General features: G+C 36.5%; 1 protein-coding gene and 1 pseudogene across 4 annotated transcripts in view; one reads left to right on the top strand and one right to left on the bottom strand.

Moving 5' to 3' along the window:
- The window catches only part of SLC39A10 (solute carrier family 39 member 10), a 171,505-nt gene that overhangs the window by 34,241 nt on the left and 113,403 nt on the right, over positions 1 to 23,861 (bottom strand). For all 3 annotated transcript variants that reach the window (XM_037742088.1, XM_037742089.1, XM_017538747.2), the window contains one exon: positions 23,117 to 23,324. In XM_037742088.1, coding sequence (XP_037598016.1) covers positions 23,117 to 23,324 — 208 coding nt within the window. The remainder of the gene's footprint in view (positions 1 to 23,116; positions 23,325 to 23,861) is intronic.
- Positions 390 to 1,423, top strand: LOC108311293 (annotated as a pseudogene). Its single transcript, XR_005201877.1, has one exon. The product of XR_005201877.1 is annotated as a 60S acidic ribosomal protein P0-like (transcript).

Genomic DNA, 23,861 nt, shown 5'->3' with positions numbered 1-23,861 from the left:
GTCACAGGTATAAATTTTAGACATGAGGAGCCAATAGTTATTGGCCAGCTAAATCAAAAACGGTTTGTCAAAACTACTGCAGCTTTTTAGATCCAATCATATCAAGGAAAAAAAATTGAGATAAAAGGGATGGGTAACTTAAAATAACTATATGGGACAAAGTGAGTTGGTAACAAAAGCATTAACCTGATGATAAACTGTATCTTACACAGTAAATGTAACTCACCCTTTACAAATATATTTTTCCTTATTAGTTTGGCAATAATCTAATATAGAAGCAATCCAAGCATCAACCTAAAAGCAACTTCAATTAAGAACTTGAAAATAGCTTTTCTCGCCAGTCATCCTCGTGGAAGTGACATCATCTTTTACCCCTGCGTGGCAATCCCTGACGCACCACAGTGATGCCCAGGGAAGACAGGGCAACCTAGAAGTCCAACTACTTCCTTAAGATCATCCAACTATTGGATGATTATTGGAAATGCTTCATTGTGGGAGCAGACAATGTGGACTCCAAGCAGATGCAGCGATCCGCATGTCCCTCCGCGGGAAGGCCATGGTGCTGATGGGCAAGAACATCATGATGCGCAAGGCCATCTGAGAGCACCTGGAAAACAACCCAGATCTGGAGAAATTGCTGCCTCATATCCGGGGGAATGTGGGCTTTGTGTTCACCAAGGAGGAACTCACTGGGATCAGGGACATGCTGCTGGCCAATAAGGTCCCAGCCGCCACCCGTGCTGGTGCCATTGTCCCATGTGAAGTCACTGTGCCAGCCCAGAACACTGATCTGGGGCCCGAGAAGACCTCCTTTCCAGGCTTTAGGTATCACCACTAAAATCTCCAGGGGCACCATTGAAATCCTGAGTGATGTGGAGCTGATCAAGACTGGAGACAAAGTGGGAGCCAGTGAAGCCACGCTGCTGAACATGCTCAACATCTCTCCCTTCTCCTTTGGGCTGGTCATCCAGCAGGTGTTCGACAATGGCAGCATCTACAACCCTGAAGTGCTTGACATCACAGAGGAAATTCTGCACTCTCACTTCCTGGAGTGCAGCCGCAATGTTGCCAGTGTCTGTCTGCAGACTGGCTACCCAACTGTTGCATCAGTGCCCTATTCTATCATCAATGGGTACAAATGAGTCCTGGCCTTGTCTGTGGAAACTGACTACATCTTCCCACTTGCTGAAAAGGTCAAGGCCTTCTTGTCTGATCTATCTGCCTTTGCAGCGGCTATCCCTGTGGCTGCTGCCACGACGGCTGCTCCTGCTGCTGCTGCAGCCCCAGCTAAGGTTGAAGCCAAGAAAGAGTCGGAGGAGTCGGATGAGGACATGGGATTTGGTCTCTCTGACTAATCACCAAAAAGCAACCAACTTAGCCAGCTTTATTTGCAAAACAAGGAAATAAAGGCTTCTTCAAAAACTCAAAAAACAACTCTATGCACACAAACTAGTAAACCTGGAAGAAATGGACAAATACCTAGACACTTGCATCCTCCCAAGCCTAAACCAGGAAGAAGTCAAAACCCTGAATAGACCAATAACAAGGGCTGAAGTTGAGGTGGCAATTAATAGCCTACCAACCAAAAAAAGCCCAGGTCCAGATGGGTTCACAGCCAAATTCTACTAGACATGCAAAGAGGAGCTGGTACCATTCCTTCTGAAACTACTACTAACAATCAAAAAAGAGGGAATCCTTCCCAAATCATTTTATTACACCAACATCATCCTGATTCCAAAACCCGGCAGAGACTCAACAAAAAAAAGAAAACTTCAGGCCAATATCCATGATGAACATAGATGCAAAAATCTTCAATAAAATACTGACAAGCCGATTGCAACAGCACATCAAAAAGCTTATCCATCATGATCAAGTAGTCTGCATCCCAGGGATGGAAGGCTGATTCAACATACGGAAGTCTATAAACGTAATTCACCACATAAACAGAACCAAAGACAAAAACCACATGATTATCTCAATAGATGCAGGGAAGGCCTTTGACAAAATTCAGTAGCCCTTTATGCTAAAAATCCTCAATAAACTAGGTATTGATGGAACATATCTCAAAATAATAAAAGCTATTTATGACAAACCCACAGCCAATATCATACTGAATGGGCAAAAACTGGAAACATTCCCTTTGAAATCTGGCACTAGATAAGGATGCCCTTTCTCACCACCCCTATTCCATATATTCCATGGAATAGGAGTGGTGAGAGAGGCAATCAGGCAAGAAAAAGAAATAAAGGGTATTCAATTAGGAAAGAAGGAAGTCAAATTGTCTCTATTTGCAGATGACATGACTGTATATTTAGAAGACCCCACTGTCTCAGTGCAAAATCTCCTGAAACTGATAAGCAACTTCAGCAAAGTCTGAGGATACAAAATCAACATGTAAAAATCACAAGCATTCCTATACACCAATAACAGAATTAAAGAGAGCCAAATAAAAAGCGAACTGTCATTCACAACTGCTACAAAGAGAGTAAAATACCTAGGAATACAATTAACAAAGAATGGACCTCTTCAAGGAGAACTACAAGCCACTGCTCAATGAAATAAGAGAGGACACAAACAGATGGAGAAACATTCCAAGCTCGTGGTTAGAAGAATCAATATCATGAAAATTGCCATACTGCCCAAAGTAATTTACAGATTCAATGCTATCCCCATCAAGCTACCAATGACCTTCTTCACAGAACTGGAAAAAGCCACCTTAAACTTCATATGGAACCAAAAGAGAGCCTGCATAGCCAAGTCAATTCTAAGCAAAAAGAACAAAGCAGGAGGCATCACACTACCTGACTTCAAACTATACTACAGCCTACAGTAATCAAAACAGCATGGTACTGGTACCAAAACAGAGATATAGACCAATGGAACAGAACAGACGCCTTGGAGGCAATACCACACGTCTACAACCATCTGATCTTTGACAAACCTGACAAAAACAAGCAATGAGGAAAGGATTCCCTGTTTAATAAATGGTGTTGGGAAAACTGGCTAGCCATGTGCAGAAAGCAGAAACTGGACCCTTTCCTGATGCCTTACAGTAAAATTAACGCCAGATGGATTAAAGACTTAAGCATAAGACCTAACACCACAAAAACCCTAGAAGAAAATCTAGGCAAAACCATTCAGGACATAGGCATAGGTAAGGACTTCATGACTAAAACACCAAAAGCACTGGCAACAAAAGCCAAAATAGACAAATGGGACCTAATCAAACTCCACAGCTTCTGCACAGCAAAAGAAACAGTCATTAGAGTGAATCAGCAACCAACAGAATGGGAAAAAATTTTTGCAATCTACCCATCAGACAAAGTGCTAATATCCAGAATCTACAAAGAACTAAAACAGATTTACAAGAAAAAAACAAGCCCATTCAAAAGTGTGAAAAGGGTATGAACAGACACATTACAAAAGAAGACACATATGAGGCCAAGAAAATATGAAAAAATGCTCATCATTACTGGTCATTAGAGATATGCAAATCAAAACTACATTGAGATTCCATCTCACACCAGTTAGAATAGTGATCATTAAAAAATCTGGAGACAACAGATGCTGGAGAGGATGTGGAGAAATAGAAACACTTTTACACTGTTGGTGGGAATATAAATTAGGTCAACCATTATGAAAGACAGTATGGTGACTCCTCAAGGACCTAGAATCAGAAATTTGATTTGGCCCAGCAATCCCATTACTGGGTATATACCCAAAGGATTATAAATCATTCTATTACAAGGACACATGCATATGAATGCACTGCAGCACTGTTTACAATAGCAAAGACTTGGAACCAACCCAAATGCCCGTCAATGACAAACTGAACAGGGAAAATGTGGCACATATTCACCATGGAATACTATGCAGCCATAAAAAATGATGAGTTCATCTCCTTTGTAGAGACATGGATAAACCTGGAAACCATCATTCTCAGCAAACTGACACAAGAACAGAAAACCAAACCCTGCATGTTCTCACTCATAGGTGGGTGTTGAACAAGGAGAACACATGGACACAGGGAAGGGAACATCACACACTGGGGTTTGCTGTGTGTCGGGGGGTGAAATAGGGGAGGGACAGCAGGGGTTGGGAAGTTGGGGAGGGATAACATGGGGAGAAATGCCAGATATAGGTGATGGGGAGGAAGGCAGCAAACCACACTGCCATGTGTGTACCTATGCAACAATCTTACATGTTCTTCACATGTACCCCTAAAATGCAATTAAAAAAAAAGAAAGAACTTGAAAATGTGCACTCAACAACTTGGGAAAACGAGCAATTTATACTCTAAGATACTCTAGGAGAAAAAATAAACTGTATATACTAATGTAAATATATGTGAATGGAGACTGACAAAACTACAGACAAAACCCCAAATACACAAGATATACAGAGTAAACACACTGATAACCCTTCAAAATTATTAGAAATTTTTATTAATCAGAATTATTTTAGCCAAGAATGCACTAAAATTGTCACCAAAATTACCCAATAAAAATGTTTATCTTAATGGCTGAGGGGTCCTGGCTTATGCCTATAACCCAAGCAATTTGAAAAGTCGAGGCAGGCAGACTGAGCTCAGGAGTTCAAGATCAGCCTGGGCAATGTGGCAAAACCCCATCTCTACAAAAAACACAGGAATCAGCCAGGCGTGGTGGCATGTGCCTGTAGTGTAAGTTCCTCTTGAAGCTGAGGTGAGAGGATAGCGTAAGCCTGGGAAGCAGAGGTTGCAGTGAGCCAAGATTGTGCCACTGCACTCCAGCCTGGGTGACAGAGCTAGACCCTGTCTCACAGAAAAGAGTTATTTTGTGGAATAGTGTTTTGATGAAAAGAAAAATTTAAATAATAAATAATCTCTGTAATACTTTGAACATTTTAAAGTACTGTACTCATATTCAGAAATATTTTTCTATTTCTTTTAGAGGAAATATGTATAGTATGCTTGCTATATAAAATATTTTAAAGACTACCTTAAAAAGATTTTTAACTGACTAAAAAAAGACCTACATTCTCAGACTAAAATTGGTCCTATATCTTTTGGCAACTTTGTTTTTGCATATAAAACATAGAGAGCACAACTGGAAATATTATAACATAGTTAATTACTCCAGATATACATTGCCTTGACAGAGTTGAAAATTTAAAAAAATATTTTCAAAGATGCCAATTATTCTGCCCCTTTAAAAAGAGAATTGTTCTCAATTATTTGCTTATCAGTAGCTATTTGAGCTGGCCACATACTAGCTATTGTCTTATTACACTGCTAGAAAAACTTTAATAATCTATACCAGCATTTCTCAAACTGAGCTCATTAGTTCTATGAGATAGGGGGTATTTCAAAGGGGAGGGAGGAGAAATTTAATAATCAAGTAAGTTTTGGTAATGCTGAATTACACAGGTTCCTTCAGAGCCTCTAACAGTTTAAGAAGCAATGTGAATCTCTGAAAGGCGAATACAATATGCAGCATTTTCCCAAATTATCTGATCACGGAATCTATTAGCAAAGGAAAAGATCTTCAAAAAGTTCATGGAAAATGCATATTAAAAAAAAATCGTTTTTACTTGTGCCCTAATTGAAAAGGACCAACAATTAACAGCACAAACAACACTGAACACCACAGATATCTTAACTGGTTAACCTAATACAATTCTGACAGAAAAATTAAAGTTGAACAAACTTTCCACTCAACTGGTGCCAAAGCTGCTGCGCCCAGGTCAGCTGTAGACAAGAGAAGAACTTTCCATGGAAATTTTAAACAAGTGGGAGCAGGATCCTGAAGTATTTCTTTGAAGAATTGAAGAAGGAAATGAAACATGGCCTTACTAGTATGATCCTGTAATTAATGCCAATGAACTGTATACTTAAAAATGGTTAAAGGAGGAAGATTATGGGAAGACTGTGGAGTAGGAAGCACCAGAAATCTGTATGCCCCCTAGACTATACATGAACTGACAAAATCTGTCTGATGTTAACTACTTTGCAACTCTGTAGTCTATTGAAGGCTTGCAACTTCTAGGGGAAAGCTCTATGGTAATGTGTGGTTAATTTTGATCAATTTCAGCTCTTAGCTTAGTGGCAGCTACCCAACTTCAATCTTTAGTCCTTTGAAAGGAAGCTGTGCGTAGTGTCCTGGATCAATCTACAGGACCCTATAATTATAGAAGCGAGAGTAGACAAAATTGATTTTGCTCCCCAAATATTGAGGACGTGTACTCTGATTACCGATTCTGATCACAGAAGTACAGATGAAGAGACAGGTGGCCATGTTGCTGTACCTCTCCTCATTTTGCAAGTGTCTCTCCTGGCTAAAGTGATTTTCAAGGAAGTTAAAAGGCCAGCACCACTTTTTCTCCCTTCTTTTTTCCCTTTTGGGAGTCAGACAACAAATATTGGAAAATTCAAAAATAACTGCATATTTGGAGAAAATCAGAAAAGAATCTGGCATGCCTAGGGAAAGGAACAGGCTCAGAAAGGACCTGTGAAAACAGGCTAGGTGTAGTAACTCACACACGTAATCCTAGCATTTTGGGAGGCTGCGATGGGAGGATCTGAGCCCAGGAGTTTGGGACTAGCCTGGGCAATGTGACAAAAACCATCTGTACTAAAAATACAAAAACTAACTGGGCAAAGCAGCATGTGCCTGTAGTTCCAGCTACTCTGGAGGTTGAGGCTGGAGGATCACCTGAGCCCAGAAGGTTGAGGCTGCAGTGAGCCATGATGATGCCACTGCACTCCAGCCTGGGTGAAAAAGTGAGACCCTATCTCAAAAAAAACCCCCCCAAAACTGTGAAAATCTTATGTTTATACCAGAGAGAGAGCATAAAACAATAACCTTTCTCCCCCAAAATTAATAACAAACAAAAACAATTTAACAAAAAAATAGCAAACCCTGGGGAAAGGGACAAATCTGACTTCCAGGGTCCAGTTTTCAAAAAAACCAGAAAGCATACAAAGAAACAGAAAAACAAGGCACAAAAGATAAAAAATAAATCACAGAAACTGTCCCTGAGAAAGAACTACTGGCAGATCTATTAGACAATGACTTTAAAACTACTGTCTTAAGGATCCTAAAAAGAGTCAAGAAAATAATCTATAAGCAAATTGGAAATATCAATAAAGGAGTAGAAAAACTAAAAATAAATCAAAAAGAAACTCTGGAACTGCAAAGTACAATAACAAAAATGAAAAATTCACTAGAGAGATTCAAAGGCAGATTTCAGCAGGCTAAAGTACCAGTGGACTTGAAAACAGGACAATGGAAATTACTGATTTTGAAGAACAGAAAGAAAAAATATTGACTAAAAATGAACAGAGTCTATGGGACCTGGGGGGGTACCACCAAGCAGACCAACATCCATATACACTGCAGAAGTCAAGTAAGATGAAGCCAGGGGTGGGGGTAGCAAGAATATTTTAAGGAGTAATGGCTAAAAATTTCCCAAATTTGATGAAGGACATCAACAGAAACATCCAAGAAACTAAATCAATTTCAGTAAGAGGAACTCAAAAGAGACCCACACCAAGACACATTATAATCAAATTCTTGAAAAACAGAGAGAATCTTGAAAGTTGTAAGAGAAGTAACTTGTCACATACAAGAAACTCTCAATAAAATTATAAGCAGATTTCTCAATAGAAACTTTGCGAGTCAGAAGGCAATAGGCTGGTATATTCAAAGTCCTAAAAGAAAAAACAAAATTGTCAACCAATAATTTTATATCCTGTAAAACTGACATTCAAAAGTGAGGGAGAAACTGACATTCCCAAATAAACAAAAGCAAAAGGAGTTTGTTACCACTAGACCTGCCCTGTAAGAAATATTCAAGAGAGTGCTTCAAGAGGAAAGGACACTCAACAGTAACCTGAAAGGTAAGGAGATGAAGTTGTAAAGGAGCAGAATTTTTGTATGCTATTGAAGTTAAAATGATATAAAATTAGACTTTTAACTTTAGGCTGCTAAATGTAATCTCCATAATAACTACAAGAAAACAACTATAAAATATGCATAAAAGGAAATGAAAAAGGAATCTAACCATTTCACTGCCAAAAAAGTCAACCAAACACAATAGAAGGCATTAGCAGAAGAAATGAAGGACAAAAAAAGCCTTAAGGCATATAGAAAAACATAGCAAAATGACAGAAGTCCTTCCTTATCAGTAATTATTTTAAATGTAAATGGATTAAACTCTCCAATCAATTAACAGAAATTGGCAGAATGAAACACGATTCAACTTATATATAAGAGACTCACTTTACGTCAAAGACACAAACAGGTTGAACGTGAAAAGATGGAAAACAATATTCCATGAAAATAGTAACCAAAAGAAAGCAGGGGTGTTTATACTAATATCAAAGTAGACTTTTAAATCAAAAAAAGTTACAAGAAACAAGGAAGGACAGTGATAAAATAATTATAAATATTTATGTACCTAAAAATGGAATATCAAAATATATGAAACAAAAACTGTCACAATTGAAGGGAAAAGTAACCAATTCTACCATAATAGTTGGAGACCTCAGTACTCTATTTTCAATAATGAATAAAATAGCCATCCAGCAGACAGGCAAGGAAACAGAGGACTTAACACAATAAACCAACGAATCTAATATACATATAAGGAACACTATCGAAAACAGCACCAGAAACATTCTTCAGTGCACATGGAACATTTTCCAGGATAGACCAAGTAGTCACAAATTAAGTCTCAACAGATAAATTTAATACAAAGTGTCCTTCTCCTACCATAATGGAATAGTTAGAAATCAACTATAGAAGTAAAACTGGAAAATTCACAAATTTATGGAAATTAAACAACACATTACTAACAACTGGATCAAAGAAGAAATTATAAGGGACACTACAAAATACTCAGAAACAAATGAAAACAAAACCACAACCAAAACGTATGGGATACATCTGAAGCAGTGCTAAGGGGAAAAAAAAGATACTTATTAACATTCACATGGAAAAATATGATCTCAAACCAAAAACTTAACATTATACTTAAGGGACTAGAAAAAAAAAAAAAAAGAACAAAAACAAAGTAAGCCAAGACCAGCAGAAGAAAGAATATAATAAAGAGTGGAGCAGAGGTAAATGAAATAGGAGAAACACAAAGAAAATCAATGAAGCCTATAGTTGATTCTTGGAAAAGATAATAAAATTGACAAACCTTAAACTAGATTGCCTAAGAAAAAGAGAAGATACAAATCACTAAATTCAGAAATAAAAGTGGGGATGTTACCACCGATTACAAAGAAATAAAAAGGATTATAATAGAATACGATGAATAGCTGTAAACCGACAAACTGGATAACCTATATGAATGAACAAATGTCTTGCAACACAAAACCTACCAAGACTAAATAATGAAAAAAACAGAAAATGTGAATAGACTATAACTAGTAAGATTGAATGAGAAATCAAAAATCTCCCAACAAAGGAAAGTCCTGGACCTGATAACTTCTACCTAACATTTAAAGGAAAACTAATACCAATCCTTCTCAAAAAAAAAAAAAAAAAAAAAAAAAACAAAGAGGAGGTAACGCTTTCTAACTCATTCTATGAGGCCAATATTACCCTGATACTAAAGGTATCAGAAAAAGACTCTACAAGAAATGAAAACTACAGACCAATATCCCTTATGAGCACAGATGTAAAAATTCTCAAAGGAAAAAAACTCGCAAACAAAATCCAGCAGCATATTAAAAGGATTATACAACATACTAAGTGGGGTTTATTCCTGGAATGCAAGAAAAGTTCAACATACAGAAATTGATATATACCATATTAACAGAATAAAGAAAAAACCCACATAATCATAAATGAGCAGAAAAAGCACATGACAAAATTCAATATACTTTCATGATCAAAAGACTCAACAAACTAGGAATAGAAAGAAACAACCCCACATAATAAAAGCCATATATGAAAAACTCACAGCAAACATCATATTCAATGGCGAAAGACAAAGCCTTTCATCTAAGACAGGAACAAAGCAAGGATGCCTGCTTTCATCACTTCTATTCAACACAGTATTGGAAGTTCTAGCCAAACAATTAGGCAAGAAAAAAATTAAAAACATCCAATTTGGAACGGAATAAGTAAAATTACATCTGTTTGCAGCTGATTTGATCTTACATGTAGAAAATTCTAAAAATTCCACACAAGTACTTGATTTTTCAGGTAACCTGCTTGGCCCTCTTCCAATTGTACTCTAGTTTCTCTAATAAACTCTCACTTTGCTTAAAATAAATTCTCCACTGTGTTTAAAAACAATTTTTTTCACACCAAAAAGTATTAGAATGAATTCAGCAAAATAGTGGGATACAAAGTTAACACACACAAATCAGTTGCATTTTTATATATACTATCAATGAACAATCTGAAAAGGAAATTATGAAAACAGTGCCACTTACAATAGCATCAAAAAGAACAAAATAATTAACTAAGGAGATACAAGACTTGTACAATGAAAACTATAAAACATTCTGAATGGTGTGAGATGGCATCTCATTGTGGTTTTGATTTGCATTTCTCTAATAATCAGTAATGCTGAGCTTTTTTTCATAGGGTTGTTGGCTGCACATATGCCTTTTTTTTTTAAAGTGTTTATTCATGTCCTTTGCCCACTTTTTAATAGGGTTGTTTTTTCTTGTAAATTTGTTTAAATTCCTTGTAGATGCTGGATATTAGACCTTCGTCAGTTGCATAAATTTGCAAAAATTTTCTCCCATTCTGTAGGTTGTTTGTTTACTCATGGACATATAGAGGCGAACAACAAACACTGGGGCCTATTCCATGGTAGAGGTGGGGAGGGACAGCATCACGAAAAATAATTAATGGGCACTAGGAATACCTGGGTGACAAATCTGTACAACAAAATCCTATGACACAAGTTTACCTATATAACAAACCTGCACATGTAACCCTGAACTTAAAAGTTAAATTTTAAAAAAGAGTGAAAAAGAAAACTACAAAACATTGCTGAAAGAAATTAAAGAAGGCAAATAAATGAAAACATACCCCATGTTCACGGATTGGAAGCCTTAATACAGTCATCATTTGGTCTCTGCAGAAATTAGTTCCAGTACCACCCACCCCTAACCCCCGGCAGATACCAAAACTGTGGATGCTCAAATGCCTTATGTAATACAGCATAATAATTGCATTTAATCTAGCACATCCTCTCTTATATTTTAAATCATTACTAAATTATAGTTGACCATTGACCAACATGGGTTTGAACTGCGTGGTTCCACTTAATGCACAGATTTTTTTCTGCTTCAGCCACTCCTGAGACAGTTAAGACCAATGGATCCCTCCCTCTTCCTCCTCTTCCTCAGTCTACTCAACATGAAGATGATGAGAATGAAGACCTTTATCATGATTCACTTTCATTTAATGAACAGTTAATATAAGTAATGCATAAAAAATCCTAAAGATTCCACACAGGCACTTGATGTTTCAAGTCACCTGCTTGGCCCTCTTCCAAGTGTGCTCTACTTTCTCCAATAAACTGTCATTTTGCTTAAAATAAATTCTGTGCTGTGTATCCTTACATTATAACTAATAATAAATCCTACATAAATTTCTTATGTATTTTCTTAATATGTTATTTTCTCTAGCTTACTTTGTTCTAAGAATATACAGTATATAATAGATAATCTGTTGACATAAATTACCCCATTTCTTTCTTTCACTCAATAAAACCCTGCTTTACTCACCATTCAAACCCCATCTGTGAGCCTAAATTTTCATGGCAGAGGAAAAACAAGAATCTTGTTTTTAGCTGAATTAAAGAAAAGTCTTGCAACAAAAGAACACAATCTCTTGGGAGCTCTATAGCCCCACCCACCGCCTGATCCTCCCTATACAACCAGGGAGGATGCACTCTTGAAAGCGCCACATCCCGGCTGGAGACCAACCAACACAAAACCAGAGCACTAAACAAAAATACAACCAAGGACCTTCAGAGTCCACTTCATTCCCCTGCTACCTCCAAAAGAACAGGTGCTGGTATCCACAGCTGACAGACCTGAAGACGGATCACACCACAGGTCTCTTTGCAGACACTCCCAGTACCAGCCTGGAGCCCAGTAGCTCCGCTGGATGGCTGGACCCAGAAGAGCAAAAACAATCCTGTAGAGTTCAGGTCTCCCCTAGGGAAAGGGGGAGAACACACCAAGGGAGCACCCAGTGGGACAAAATAATCTGAATAGCAGACCTTGAGTTTTGACTTTAATACTCCACTGACAGCACTAGACAAGTCATCAAGACAGAAAGTCAACAAAGAAACAATGAACTTAAACTATACCCTAAAACAAATGGATGTAAGAGATATTTACATTTTACCCAACAACTGCAGAATGTACATTCTATTCATCAGCACATCAAACAACCTCCAAGATAGATGACAGGGCACAAAACAAGTCTCAGTAAATTTAAGGAAACAGAAATTGTATCAAGTACTGTCTCAGACCACAATGGAATAAAATTGGAAATCAACAGCAAAAAGAACCCTTAAGGCCATCAAAACAAAAGGAAATTAAATATCCTGCTCCTGAATGATCACTGTGTCAACCATGAAATCAAGATAAAATTTTAAAAATTATTTGAACTGAATGATAACAGTGATGCAACCTATCAAAACTTCTACGATACAGCAAAAGCAGTGCTAAGAGAAAAAATCATAGCATTAAATGCCTATTACATCAAAAAGTCTGAGAGCGCAAATACAAAATCTAAGGTCACACCTCACAGAACTGGAGAGGCAAGAACAATCCAAACCCAAACCCAGCAGAAGAAAAGAAATAACAAAGATGAGAGTAGAAATAAATGAAATTGAAACAAACAAACACACACCAATACCAAACATAAATGAAACAAAGGCTGGTTTTTTGAACACATAAAACTGATAGACCATTAGTGAGATTAACCAAGAAAAGAGAGAAGATCAAATAAGCTCACTTAGACATGAAGCAGAAGATATTACTGCTGATGCCACAGAAATACAAAAGATTATTCAAGGCTACTATGAACACCTTTATGCACATAAAGCAGAAAACCTAGAGCAGACGGATAAATTCCTGGAAATATACAACTCCCCTATATTAAATCAGAAAAATATAGAAATACACTAATAACAAGCAGCGAGATTGAAACGGCCAACAAAAAAGTCCAGGACTAGATGGATTCACAGCTGAATTCTATTAGACATTCAAAGAATTGGTACCAATCCTACAGACACTATTCCTCAGGACACAGAAGGAGGGAATCCTCCCTAAATCATTCTATGAAGCAAGTATCACCCTAATACCAAAACCAGGTCAGGACATAACAAGAAAAGAAATCTACACACCAATATCCTTGATGACCATAGATGCAAAAATCCTCAACAAAATACTAGTGAACCAAATCCAATAGCTTATCAAAAAGGTAATTCACCATGATCGAGTAGGTTTCATATCAGGGATGCAGGAATGGTTTAACATCTGCAAGTCAATAAATGTGATACAGCACATAAATAGAATGAAAAACAAAATCACATTATCATCTCACAAGAGATGCAGAAAAAGCATTTCACAAAATCCACCATACTTTTATGATTAAAACCCTCAGCGATTTTGCTGAGAAGGGACATAACTTAAGGTAATAAAAGCCATCTATGACAAACCCACAGCTAACATTAGACTAAATGGGGAAAAGCTGAAAGCATTCTCAAAAAGTGAAACAAGACAAGAATGCCACTTTCACCACTTCTATTCAACACAGTACAGGAAGTCCCAGCCAGAGCAATCACAGAAGAGAAGGGAATCAAGGGCACCCAAATTAGTAAAGAGGAAGTCAAACTGTCACTGTTGATATGATCGTATACCTAGAAAACCCTAAAGACTCATCCAAAAAGCTCCCAGAACTAGTAAATGAATTCAGCAAAGTTTGAGGATACAAAATTTATATGCATAAATCAGTAGGTTTGCTACCAATAGCAACCAAGCTGAGAATCAAATCAAGAACGCAACCCCTTTTATAATAGCTACAAATAAAATAAAATAAAATAAAAAACTTATGAATATACCTATCCAAGTAGGTTAAAAATCTCTGTAAGGAAAACTATAAAACACTGCTGAAAGAAGTCACAGATGACATAAACAAATGGAAACACATCCCATGCTCATGGATGGGTAGAATCAATTGTGAAACTGACCATACTGCCAAAAGCCATCTACAGATTCAATGCAATTCCCATCAAAACAGCATCATCATTCTTCACAGAACTAGAAAAAAAAATCTTAAATTCATATGGAACCAAAAAAGAGCCTGCATAGCAAATGCAAGACTAAGCAACAAATCTGGAGGCATCACATTACCTGACTTCAAACTATCCTAGAAGGCCACTGTCACCAAAACAGCATGGTACTGGTATAAAAAGAGTCACATAGACCAAGGGAACAAAATTAGAACCCAGAAATAAGGCCAGATACTTACAGCCAACTGATCTTCAACAAAGCCAACAAAAACATAAAGTGGGGAAAGGACAGCCTATTCAACAAATGGTGCTGGGATAATTGGTAAGCCACATGTAGAAGAATAAAACTGGATCTTCTGCTCTCACCTTACACAAAAATCAACTCAAGATGGAGCAAAGGCTTAAATCTAAGACTTCAAACCATAACACTGGAACACTGGAAACACCCTTCTAGACATTGGCTTACACAAAGACTTCATGCCAAGAACCTAAAAGCAAACGCAACAAAAACAAAGAAAACAGATGGGACTTAATTAAACTAAAAAGCTTCACAGCAAAAGAAATAATCAGCAGAGTTAACAGACAACCCACAGAGTGGGAGAAAATCTTCACAATCTATACATCCAACAAAGGACTAATATCCAGAATCTACAAAGAACTCAAACAAATCAGCAAGAAAAAAATAATTCCACCTAAAAGTGGCTCAGGACATGAATAGACCATTCTCAAAAGATATACAAATGGCCAAGAAGCATATGGAAAAATACACAACAACGCTAATTACCAGGGAAATGCAAATCAAAACCATAATATGATACCACCTCACTCCTGCAAGAATGGCCATAATCAAAAAAACAAAAAATAATAGATGTTGGCATGGATGTGGTGAAAAGGGGACACTTTTACACTGTGGGTGGGAATGTAAATGAGTACAACAACTATGGAAAAACAGTGTGGAGATTACTTAAAGAACTAAAAGTAGATCTACTATTTGATCCAGCAATCTCCTGACTAGGTATCTACTCAGAAGATAAAAAGTAATTATATGACAAAAATACTTGCACACACGTTTATAGCTGCACAATTTGCAGTTCCAAAAACATGGAACCAGCCCAAATGCCCATTAACCAACGAGTGGATAGAGAAAATGTGTGTTTATACACACACACACACACACACACACACACACACACACACACACCATGGAATACTACGCAGCCATAAAAATGAATAAAACAATGGCATTCGCAGAAACCTGGAAGGAATTGGAGACTATTATTCTAAGTGAAGTAACTGAGGAATGAACACCAAACATCATATGTTCTCATTCATAATTGGGAGCTAAACTTTGAGGATACAAAGGCATAAAAATGATACAATGAATTTTGGGGACTCAGCAGAAAGGCTGGGAGGGGGGTAAGGGATAAAACTACACACTGGGTATAGTATACACTGCTGGGGTGATGGTTGCACCAAAATCTCAGAAGTCACCACTAAAGAACTTATTCATGTAACCAAACTCCACCTGTTCCCCAAAAACCTACTGAAATAAAAAATAAATTTAAAAGCAAAAGGACAATTATCAACAGAGTAAAAAGGCAATGCATAAAGTAGGAGAAAATATTTGCAAATCATATAAGGAATTAACATTCAGAATATAAAGAACTCCTAAAATTCAACAACAAAAAGAACCACCAGATTAAAAATTGGGCAAAGAACTGTAATAGGCAATTTTTGAAAGGAGATATACAAATTGCCACTAAGCACATGAAAAGATGCTCAATAGCCCTGATCTTTAGGAAAATTCCAATCAGAACTACAATGAGATACCACCTCACACCCTTAGGATGGCTACTATCAAGAAAACAAGTGTTGGCAAAGATGTGAAGAAACTGAGAGCCTTGTATGCTCTTGGTGGTAACATAAAATGGTACAGCCATTATGGAAAACAGGATGGTAGTTCCTTGAAAAGTTAAAAATAGAATTATGGTATGATAGGGCGATTCCACTTCTGGGTATATAACCAAAAGAACTTAAAACAGGGTCTCAGAGAGAGAAAGAGATATGCCCATGTTCATAGCAACATTATTCACATTAGCGAAATAAGGAAGCAACCCAACCGTCCACAGACGGATAAGTGCATAAGCAAAATGTGGTACGTACATGTAATATTATTCAGCCTTAAAAAGGAAGGCATTTTTTGAGAGTCTCCTCTGTCGCCCAGTATGGAGTGCAGTGGCGCAATCTTGGCTCACTGTAATCTCAGCTCACTGCAATCTCTGCCTTGTGGTTCAGGAGATTCTCTAGCCTCAACTTCTGGAGTAGGTGGAGTCACAGGCATCCGCCACCATATCCAGCTAATTTTTGTATTTTTAGTAGAGATGAGGTTTCACCATGTTGGCCAGGCTGGTCTCGAACTCCTGACCTCAAGTGATTCACCCACCTCAGCCTCCCTAAGTGCTGAGATTATATGCAAGAGCCACTGTGCCCGGTCAGGAAGGAATTTCTAATGCTGCAACATGGATGAACCTTGAGGACATTATGCTAAGTGAAATAAGCCAGTAACAAAAAGGAAAATAATGTATGGATCTACTTATATGAGGTGCTTAGAGTAGTCAAAATCATAAAGACAGCAGATTGATAGGTCCCAGGGTCTGGGGAGAGGGGGAAATAGAGAGATACTGTTTAATGGGTGTAGAGCTTTGGTTTTACAAGATGAAAAATTACAGAAGCAGATAGTATGGATGATTGTGTAAGATTATGAATGTATTTAATAACACCAAATTGTATAGTTAAAAATGGTTAAAATGACAAATTTTGTTACATTTCACCATAGTATAAAAAAAAAACAAAAACTGGAAAAAAACTGCTAAAAAGGCAAATTTTATGTTATGTGTATTTTACCACAATTTTGAAAACATTTATATAGCTAAAAATGGCAACATTCAAAATAAACCCAAAGTCTCTTTTTTTGGAGACAGGATCTCACTCTATTATCCAGGTTGGAGTGCAGATCGTAGCTCACTAGTCTCAACCTCCCGGGCTCAGGTAATCCTCTTGCCTCCACCTCCCAAGTAGGCGGGACTACAGGCATGCACCACCATGCCCAGCTAATTTTTTCAAAAATTTTAAAATTACTTGTAGAGACAGGGTCTCCCTATGTTGCCCAGGCTACTCTCAAACTCCTGGCCCCAAGGGATCCTCTTGCCTCAGACTCTCAAAGTGCTGGGATTACAGGAGTGAGCCACTGCTCCCAGGCAGTCTTCTAATTTTTAATCCACTGTTTTCTCCACTAAATTAAAGTCATTTCAGAGACTCCTTGGCCAAGTGATTTATTACTCATGTGTTTACCTCAAAGAGGTGGCTTCACAGAAAAGAAAATGTATTTAAAAAAATAAAGTACAATTAAACATGAAAGTAGAAGGAATACTAATTTTATTAATCCAAATGAAAACCATTCTAAATTTGTGCTAATTAGGATAGAGGCAAACAGGCAAATGAGTATCTCTACCTTGCCAAATTAACTTGTAACTATATAAAATTATCAGAATATACTTATTTCAATGCCAAATAATAATATACATAAGCAGTAACGTTATTTATTTTGCATGTATCATACATTGTCACTTACTCCTGTCAATCCCAAATAAGGAGTAAAGAGCTAGATTTCCCTTTTCACATAAATCAGAAATTTTCCAGATATTTTCTATAGATTGCAACTATTCCTGGACAATTATTTCATTTAGGAAAACAGTCCTACTATTCTCCTAAGTATACAACATTATAAACATGTTTTCTTATATTATTACTTTTAAAAAATCTTCAGCTTTCTAAAAGCACTACAAATTCAAATGATAGTTCATTCTTCTAACTTGGAATCTTCAAGGAATAACAATCCTTTTGACCTATGAGCAGAACTGTGAAGTTGTTTTGAACTTACTATACTTAAATTACTTTTCCATGTTATTTAAATACTTTATTTGTAAAATTTATAACATTTAAATTTAAGCTTATATAAACTCTATCCTAATTTCCTACATGTAGAAAAAAAAGCAATGATGGTAAATAAATTTGTTTTGATTTCTAACCAAATTGTTGTGCTTTTTTAATCACAATTTATTTGGTATAAAGCAAAAACAAAACAAATAAAAGATACTGTTTTAAAATCTTATATAAAACAATATACAAACTATTAAATACCACTGGTAAATGTTTTATTTGTACCCAAGATACCATATGCAATAAAAAAGTACTAAATGTCTGAAACAAGCTTCACTTATTCTGCAAATTAGGTTGCTTAAAACACTAAAAGTCTTCAAGCTTAGTTATTCACCAACTCCCTTTCTCATTATCTAGAGAGAAAATGCATTCTTTTAAAAAGAAGCGCTCATCTGTGGAAACTTGCTAATTAACTTGGTTCAAAGCATGTGCAAGATGGCAGTTTTCTACACTGCTTCAGCATTTTAATTGACAGAAAATGCTTAGCAGCCTATTCACAACCCCCCTTGGTAATTAAGCTAGGGTCAACTCTATGACTAAATGAGCCAATCTTGTGAAACAAACGATTTCTACCATACACAGTATATAGCATATTAGGTTTACAGCAGTCTTTGAACAAAGTTAATGAGGTAGTAGCTGTGCCACTATGGGAGATTTATATAGAACAAGTTAACCTTTCTTAATGGTGCAGTAGTCATTAAAACTAATTACTAGCAGGGCATTATCTCTAACAATTATTAACATCTATCAGCACATAATTAATTCAAGCTGCATTTCTGACAATGCTAATAACCACCTGCAAACAACTAATCAATATTCACTATTAGCAACATATTTGTTTTCAAAGCAAGTACAATTTCCTCTAAGGCTTTTCATATTGAATAAACTGTAGCTTTCAATATTACTATAGTCAAGCATCTGTCAACAGCTTCATTACAATATATCGATTATGGCACTATTACAGTACAGACAATTCTAATTAAAAGTTATAATCCACAGGTAACATGACAACAAAGAACAAGAATCTTTTAGAAGCCTTCATAATAAGAAAAAAAGCTATTAGTTTTAACTTTAAATCAAACAATCTTGTCAGTCTCCATTTTTCTCTGTAAGGAACAAATAAATGTATTTTATTTTTCATTAAGTTTAATCTCAGACCTAGCTTCCCCTTTCTCCTGCCACAGTGAGAATCTGCAGGCACCTCAGAGGGACTAGGCCACTCAGGGCGCTCATTCATCCAAGATCAATAAGCATCAAGCCAAGAAAGAGGACTAATTTATCTATTCAAAGATCAGAATTCAGATCGAGGTCAAAGACCCACTTTCTCTGCCTTTACTGATCTTATCAGACAACCTCATTTGTTTACCAAGAAGATCAGTTTTGAATTTTTTTTAAATCACCTTATCTATACTGAGAATACTTGCAAGTCCATTAAATTACTGCTAAAATTAATTCTATCAAACTCTCCTCATTTCTCTGCCACTTATATTCTAGCAAACCACTCCCTAAAACCTTTTCAGGAGGAAACAGTAGAGCAGGAAGTATAAGAATTACAGCACAGTGGTTATGATTATATGCTGTAGAAGGAGAATACTATAGTTCATAGCATGGCTCTGCTACCTGGCAGTTGTGTGACTTTGGGCAAGTTACCCGACTTATTCTCTAAGCCTCCTTTTCCTCACCAAATGAAAGTAAACAAAAGTGCCTGCATCGTGGATTTAATAAATTAAATGAAATATCCTTATATAAATGTTTAGTGCAGCACATGGTGAGGTCCCAATAAACATAAGTTATTATGGTTAATTTATCTAAAGTTATTTTCCTATTGCAAAGATATTAACCAGATATAGAAAGATAGGTGCCTAGAAGACTTTGTTTTTTATGTAATATTTTCTTTTACTTGTATCTCCATCTCAAATAAGATTCTTATCTACTTTATTCCTACACTATGAAATGTTTTAAAATTCTGTCCTTTCTTGGCTAGGTGTGGTGGCTCACACCTATAATCCCAGCACTTTGGGAAGCTGAAGTGGGTGGATCACAAGGTCAAGAGATCAAGACCATCCTGGCCAACATGGTGAAACCCCATCTCTACTAAAAATACGAAAATTAGCTGGGCATGGTGGCACGCACCTGTAGTCCCAGCTACTTGCGAGGCTGAGGCAGGGGAATTGCTTAAAGCTGGGAGATGGAGGTTGCAGTGAGCTGAGACTGCGCCACTGCACTTCAGCCTAGAGACAGAGCAAGACTCCATCTCAAAAAAAAAAAGTCCCTCAATCCTTTATCATGCAAGTCCATATTCATACATATCATTTTGCTCATTTTAATTACTATCCTCTAAAGCCACTCTATCTTGGGCATTTCAACCACAACGGTGTTCACAGTAATTCCATCATAGTTTTTCATTACTTTCTGGTTAAAAGAAAAGTTCATGAAAATTCAACTAATTTTGAGAACATTCATTATCAAAGTATACCAGGCTGACTGATATATTCATATAATGATCTTCAAAGACGCATTTCAATAAGTGTCTTTCGTGGATTATAACTGAACACTTATAGGCTAATATTAAGCAACTGTATTCATTCAATCAACATAAGTGCTTGAAAGGTTTAGTCATTATATTTAAGCAACTAAGGTCCAATGAAACAGATTAATTCTATTGTTAAAATCCTCCAAGATTTACACTGTGAGGGAGACATCTAAAGGTGTCAAGGAAGGGAACATAATTTAGCCCATAATTTAGCCTAGGATGGCCACTAAGTCTACCCAGAGGGGCCAATACTTGATCTGAATCTTTGAGGAATCACAGTCATCAGTCAGGCACAGGAGTGTAGAATGTGAAAGGGGAGAGGGATGGGAGAAAAATGGAACAATCTATTATCAGTAGTTTATTATGGTTAGAACTGAGAAAAGTAGAGAGAAATGAATGACGAGGGGTAAGAATGTCAAGGTAGGTAGGGAGGATCATATTACAGAAAAGTCTTGTGGCCCAGGTAAAGGACTCTAAACAATATAGCATGATGCAGTTTCCTAAAATGCATGAGAAAAAAATATAACTAGTACATCACATCATAATCCATGTTCCAGGGATATAAAACCAATTATTAGTGATACAATACAAAGTATTTAATAGTATAAAGATAGATGAGAAAAATCACAAAGGTGATACCAGAACTAACCAAACCTGGAAGACAATGTCATAGGGATTACATACTCAGAGGTTTTATCAGACAGACCTTAAGGTTTGTGGGCTCTGTCAGCTTCCTTATCTTGATTTTAGAAACAAGAATCACATCATATCTTCCTCACAGGATTACTGCTAAAATTTAGTGGGGAAAAAAAAAATGCATGTAAAACAGCACATAAGACAGCAAAATGGGGCCGGGCACAGTGGCTGACGCCTGTAATCCCAGCACTTTGGGAGGGTGAATCGGGCGGATCACGAGGTCAAGAGATGGAGACCATCATGGCCAACACGGTGAAACCCTGTCTCTACTAAAAATACAAAAAATTAGTCGGGTATGGTGGTGCATGCCTGTAGTCCCAGCTACTTGGGAGGCTGAGGCAGAATTGCTTGAAACCGGAAAATGGAAGTTGCAGTGAGCCGGGATCACGCCACTATACTCCAGCCTGGTGACAGAGCGAGACTCCGTCTCAAAATAAATTAATAAATAATAAATAAATAAATGCATGCATGCATGCATGCAAAATGGTTACAGGATTGAATCCCAGTACTACCACTTTTTAGCTCTGAAATATTAGAAGAGTTACTGGGAGGAGTAACTCATAAGAGTGTTGTGAGGAGTAAGTGAATTCTGTTTAGAACAGTGTCTGCAATATGTGTTTAATAAGATAAAAAAATACATGTATTAATGAAATGTTAGCTGTCACTATAAAGAAAAATTCTATGTCAGATAATCTCTTTGCATTTTAGAAAGATAAATCTAGTTTAAGTGCTAAGGATGCCTTGCAAGGGAACAAGTACAAAGGCAGGGAAGGTTATGAAGTTATTTCAATAATCCAATCACCAAGAAAATCGCAACTGTTATGACAGAGTGAATGGAGTTAGAAGATGTTGAAGAAATAGATTTAATTGGACTTCATACCTGATTATAGAATCAGAAAAAAGGGAAAAGGAAAAAAAAGAAAAAAAAAAGTCAAAGAGTTCCAGATTTTATCAAAAGAATGATATTTAATGGTATTTGAGGTTCATTAAGGGGTATAAATTTGTGTGGAGTAGAAGTTTTGAAATATTACGTGGGAGGTACCTGTGAACATCAAGGTGGAGCCAAGTGGGTATGATGAAAAAAGAGCCTAAGAGAAATTTTAAAATAGTTTTGGTTTTACCCTAGTTGAAGCTCTCTAGAAATACCCATAATAAAGTTCATGTGCCAGGTTTATTTGGCATTTCTCAGACATTCCTGGAGTTTAAACGCAGTAGCTTCCCGTTTTATGTCTTTAAAATTTTAATCATCATTGCTTTTCAATAGAGGTGCCCTGATAAATATTAAATAATTAGAAGACCAAATAATTTTATTTAAAGGGGTCCCATTATTAATTTTTGCTCATCAAAAATAATCCACTTATCACTAACCTGTATTTCCTTTTTAATCTAGTTTCCCGTCCATAGCAAAATATCCCTTTGTAATATGCCAGAAGAGATAAATAAAAAGTACTGTGCTTCCTGTCTTCCCCCAGTTTCTTTTAAACATGCATATCTAAACCTGATTAAAATATATTTAAAGTCTGACACCAAAATAAAGCCAACAATTTAGGATTATTTTCTAATTCAACTATAGCTTAAAAAGTAAGTACAGGTACTATTTTAAGGAGAAAAACTAAAAATCTCTCTTACCTGATGCCCCTATATTTGCCTTATCTTCAGGAACCAGATTTTTATCCTTATTTATATCTTCAACTAAAAGTTTGTCAAAATGTTCAATACAAAGTCTGCTGTCGATTTGATATAACAACGCAGGGCAAAGGTATGTAAATAAATCAGTTGAGATGGGAGAGTTGGCACCATGACCATAGTATTTTAATAACTGAGTGACGTTCAAACACTGCAAGGAAAGTGATAAAACAAATTAGAGTGTCATTAAGAAGATTGTGCAGAAAAATAAATTACTGCCTAATAAAAAATATTCTAAAAATTGCAAATAATCTGAAAAACATAGGTATTTATTACAAATAAAACTTTTTAATAAGAAGTTATAATAGAGATATACTCAACTATATTACCCAAAACTTTTCATGGACTTTAATAATTTTTCTACTCCAACACCTGAAAGATAATGACTTTCTGTCAGGGATAAGGATGACTCACAACTATATCCCCAAGATTCTCATGGGATGACGAGAAAAATCATTTCCCTATCAAACTGCAATCATCGGTGACTCATGATCCTTATCTGTGAAACAGATTAAATAGATTTAGAGTACTTTATTGGCTTATATTAAAATACACCATAATATAGACATTTTCATTGCCAAATGCACTCCAAAAGCATATTGTTTCGGAAAATTCTAGCCCAATGTCAGCTGTTAGGAACAAAACTGGAAGATAAAACTAAAGGCAGCTTCATCCACTGGCACTTTAA

Source organism: Cebus imitator, unplaced genomic scaffold (genome assembly GCF_001604975.1).
Source record: "Cebus imitator isolate Cc_AM_T3 unplaced genomic scaffold, Cebus_imitator-1.0 Scaffold113, whole genome shotgun sequence".
Lineage (NCBI taxonomy): Eukaryota > Metazoa > Chordata > Mammalia > Primates > Cebidae > Cebus > Cebus imitator.
The sequence above is the reverse complement of the archived record's forward strand: the minus strand, read 5'-3'. Positions and strand labels throughout refer to the sequence as shown.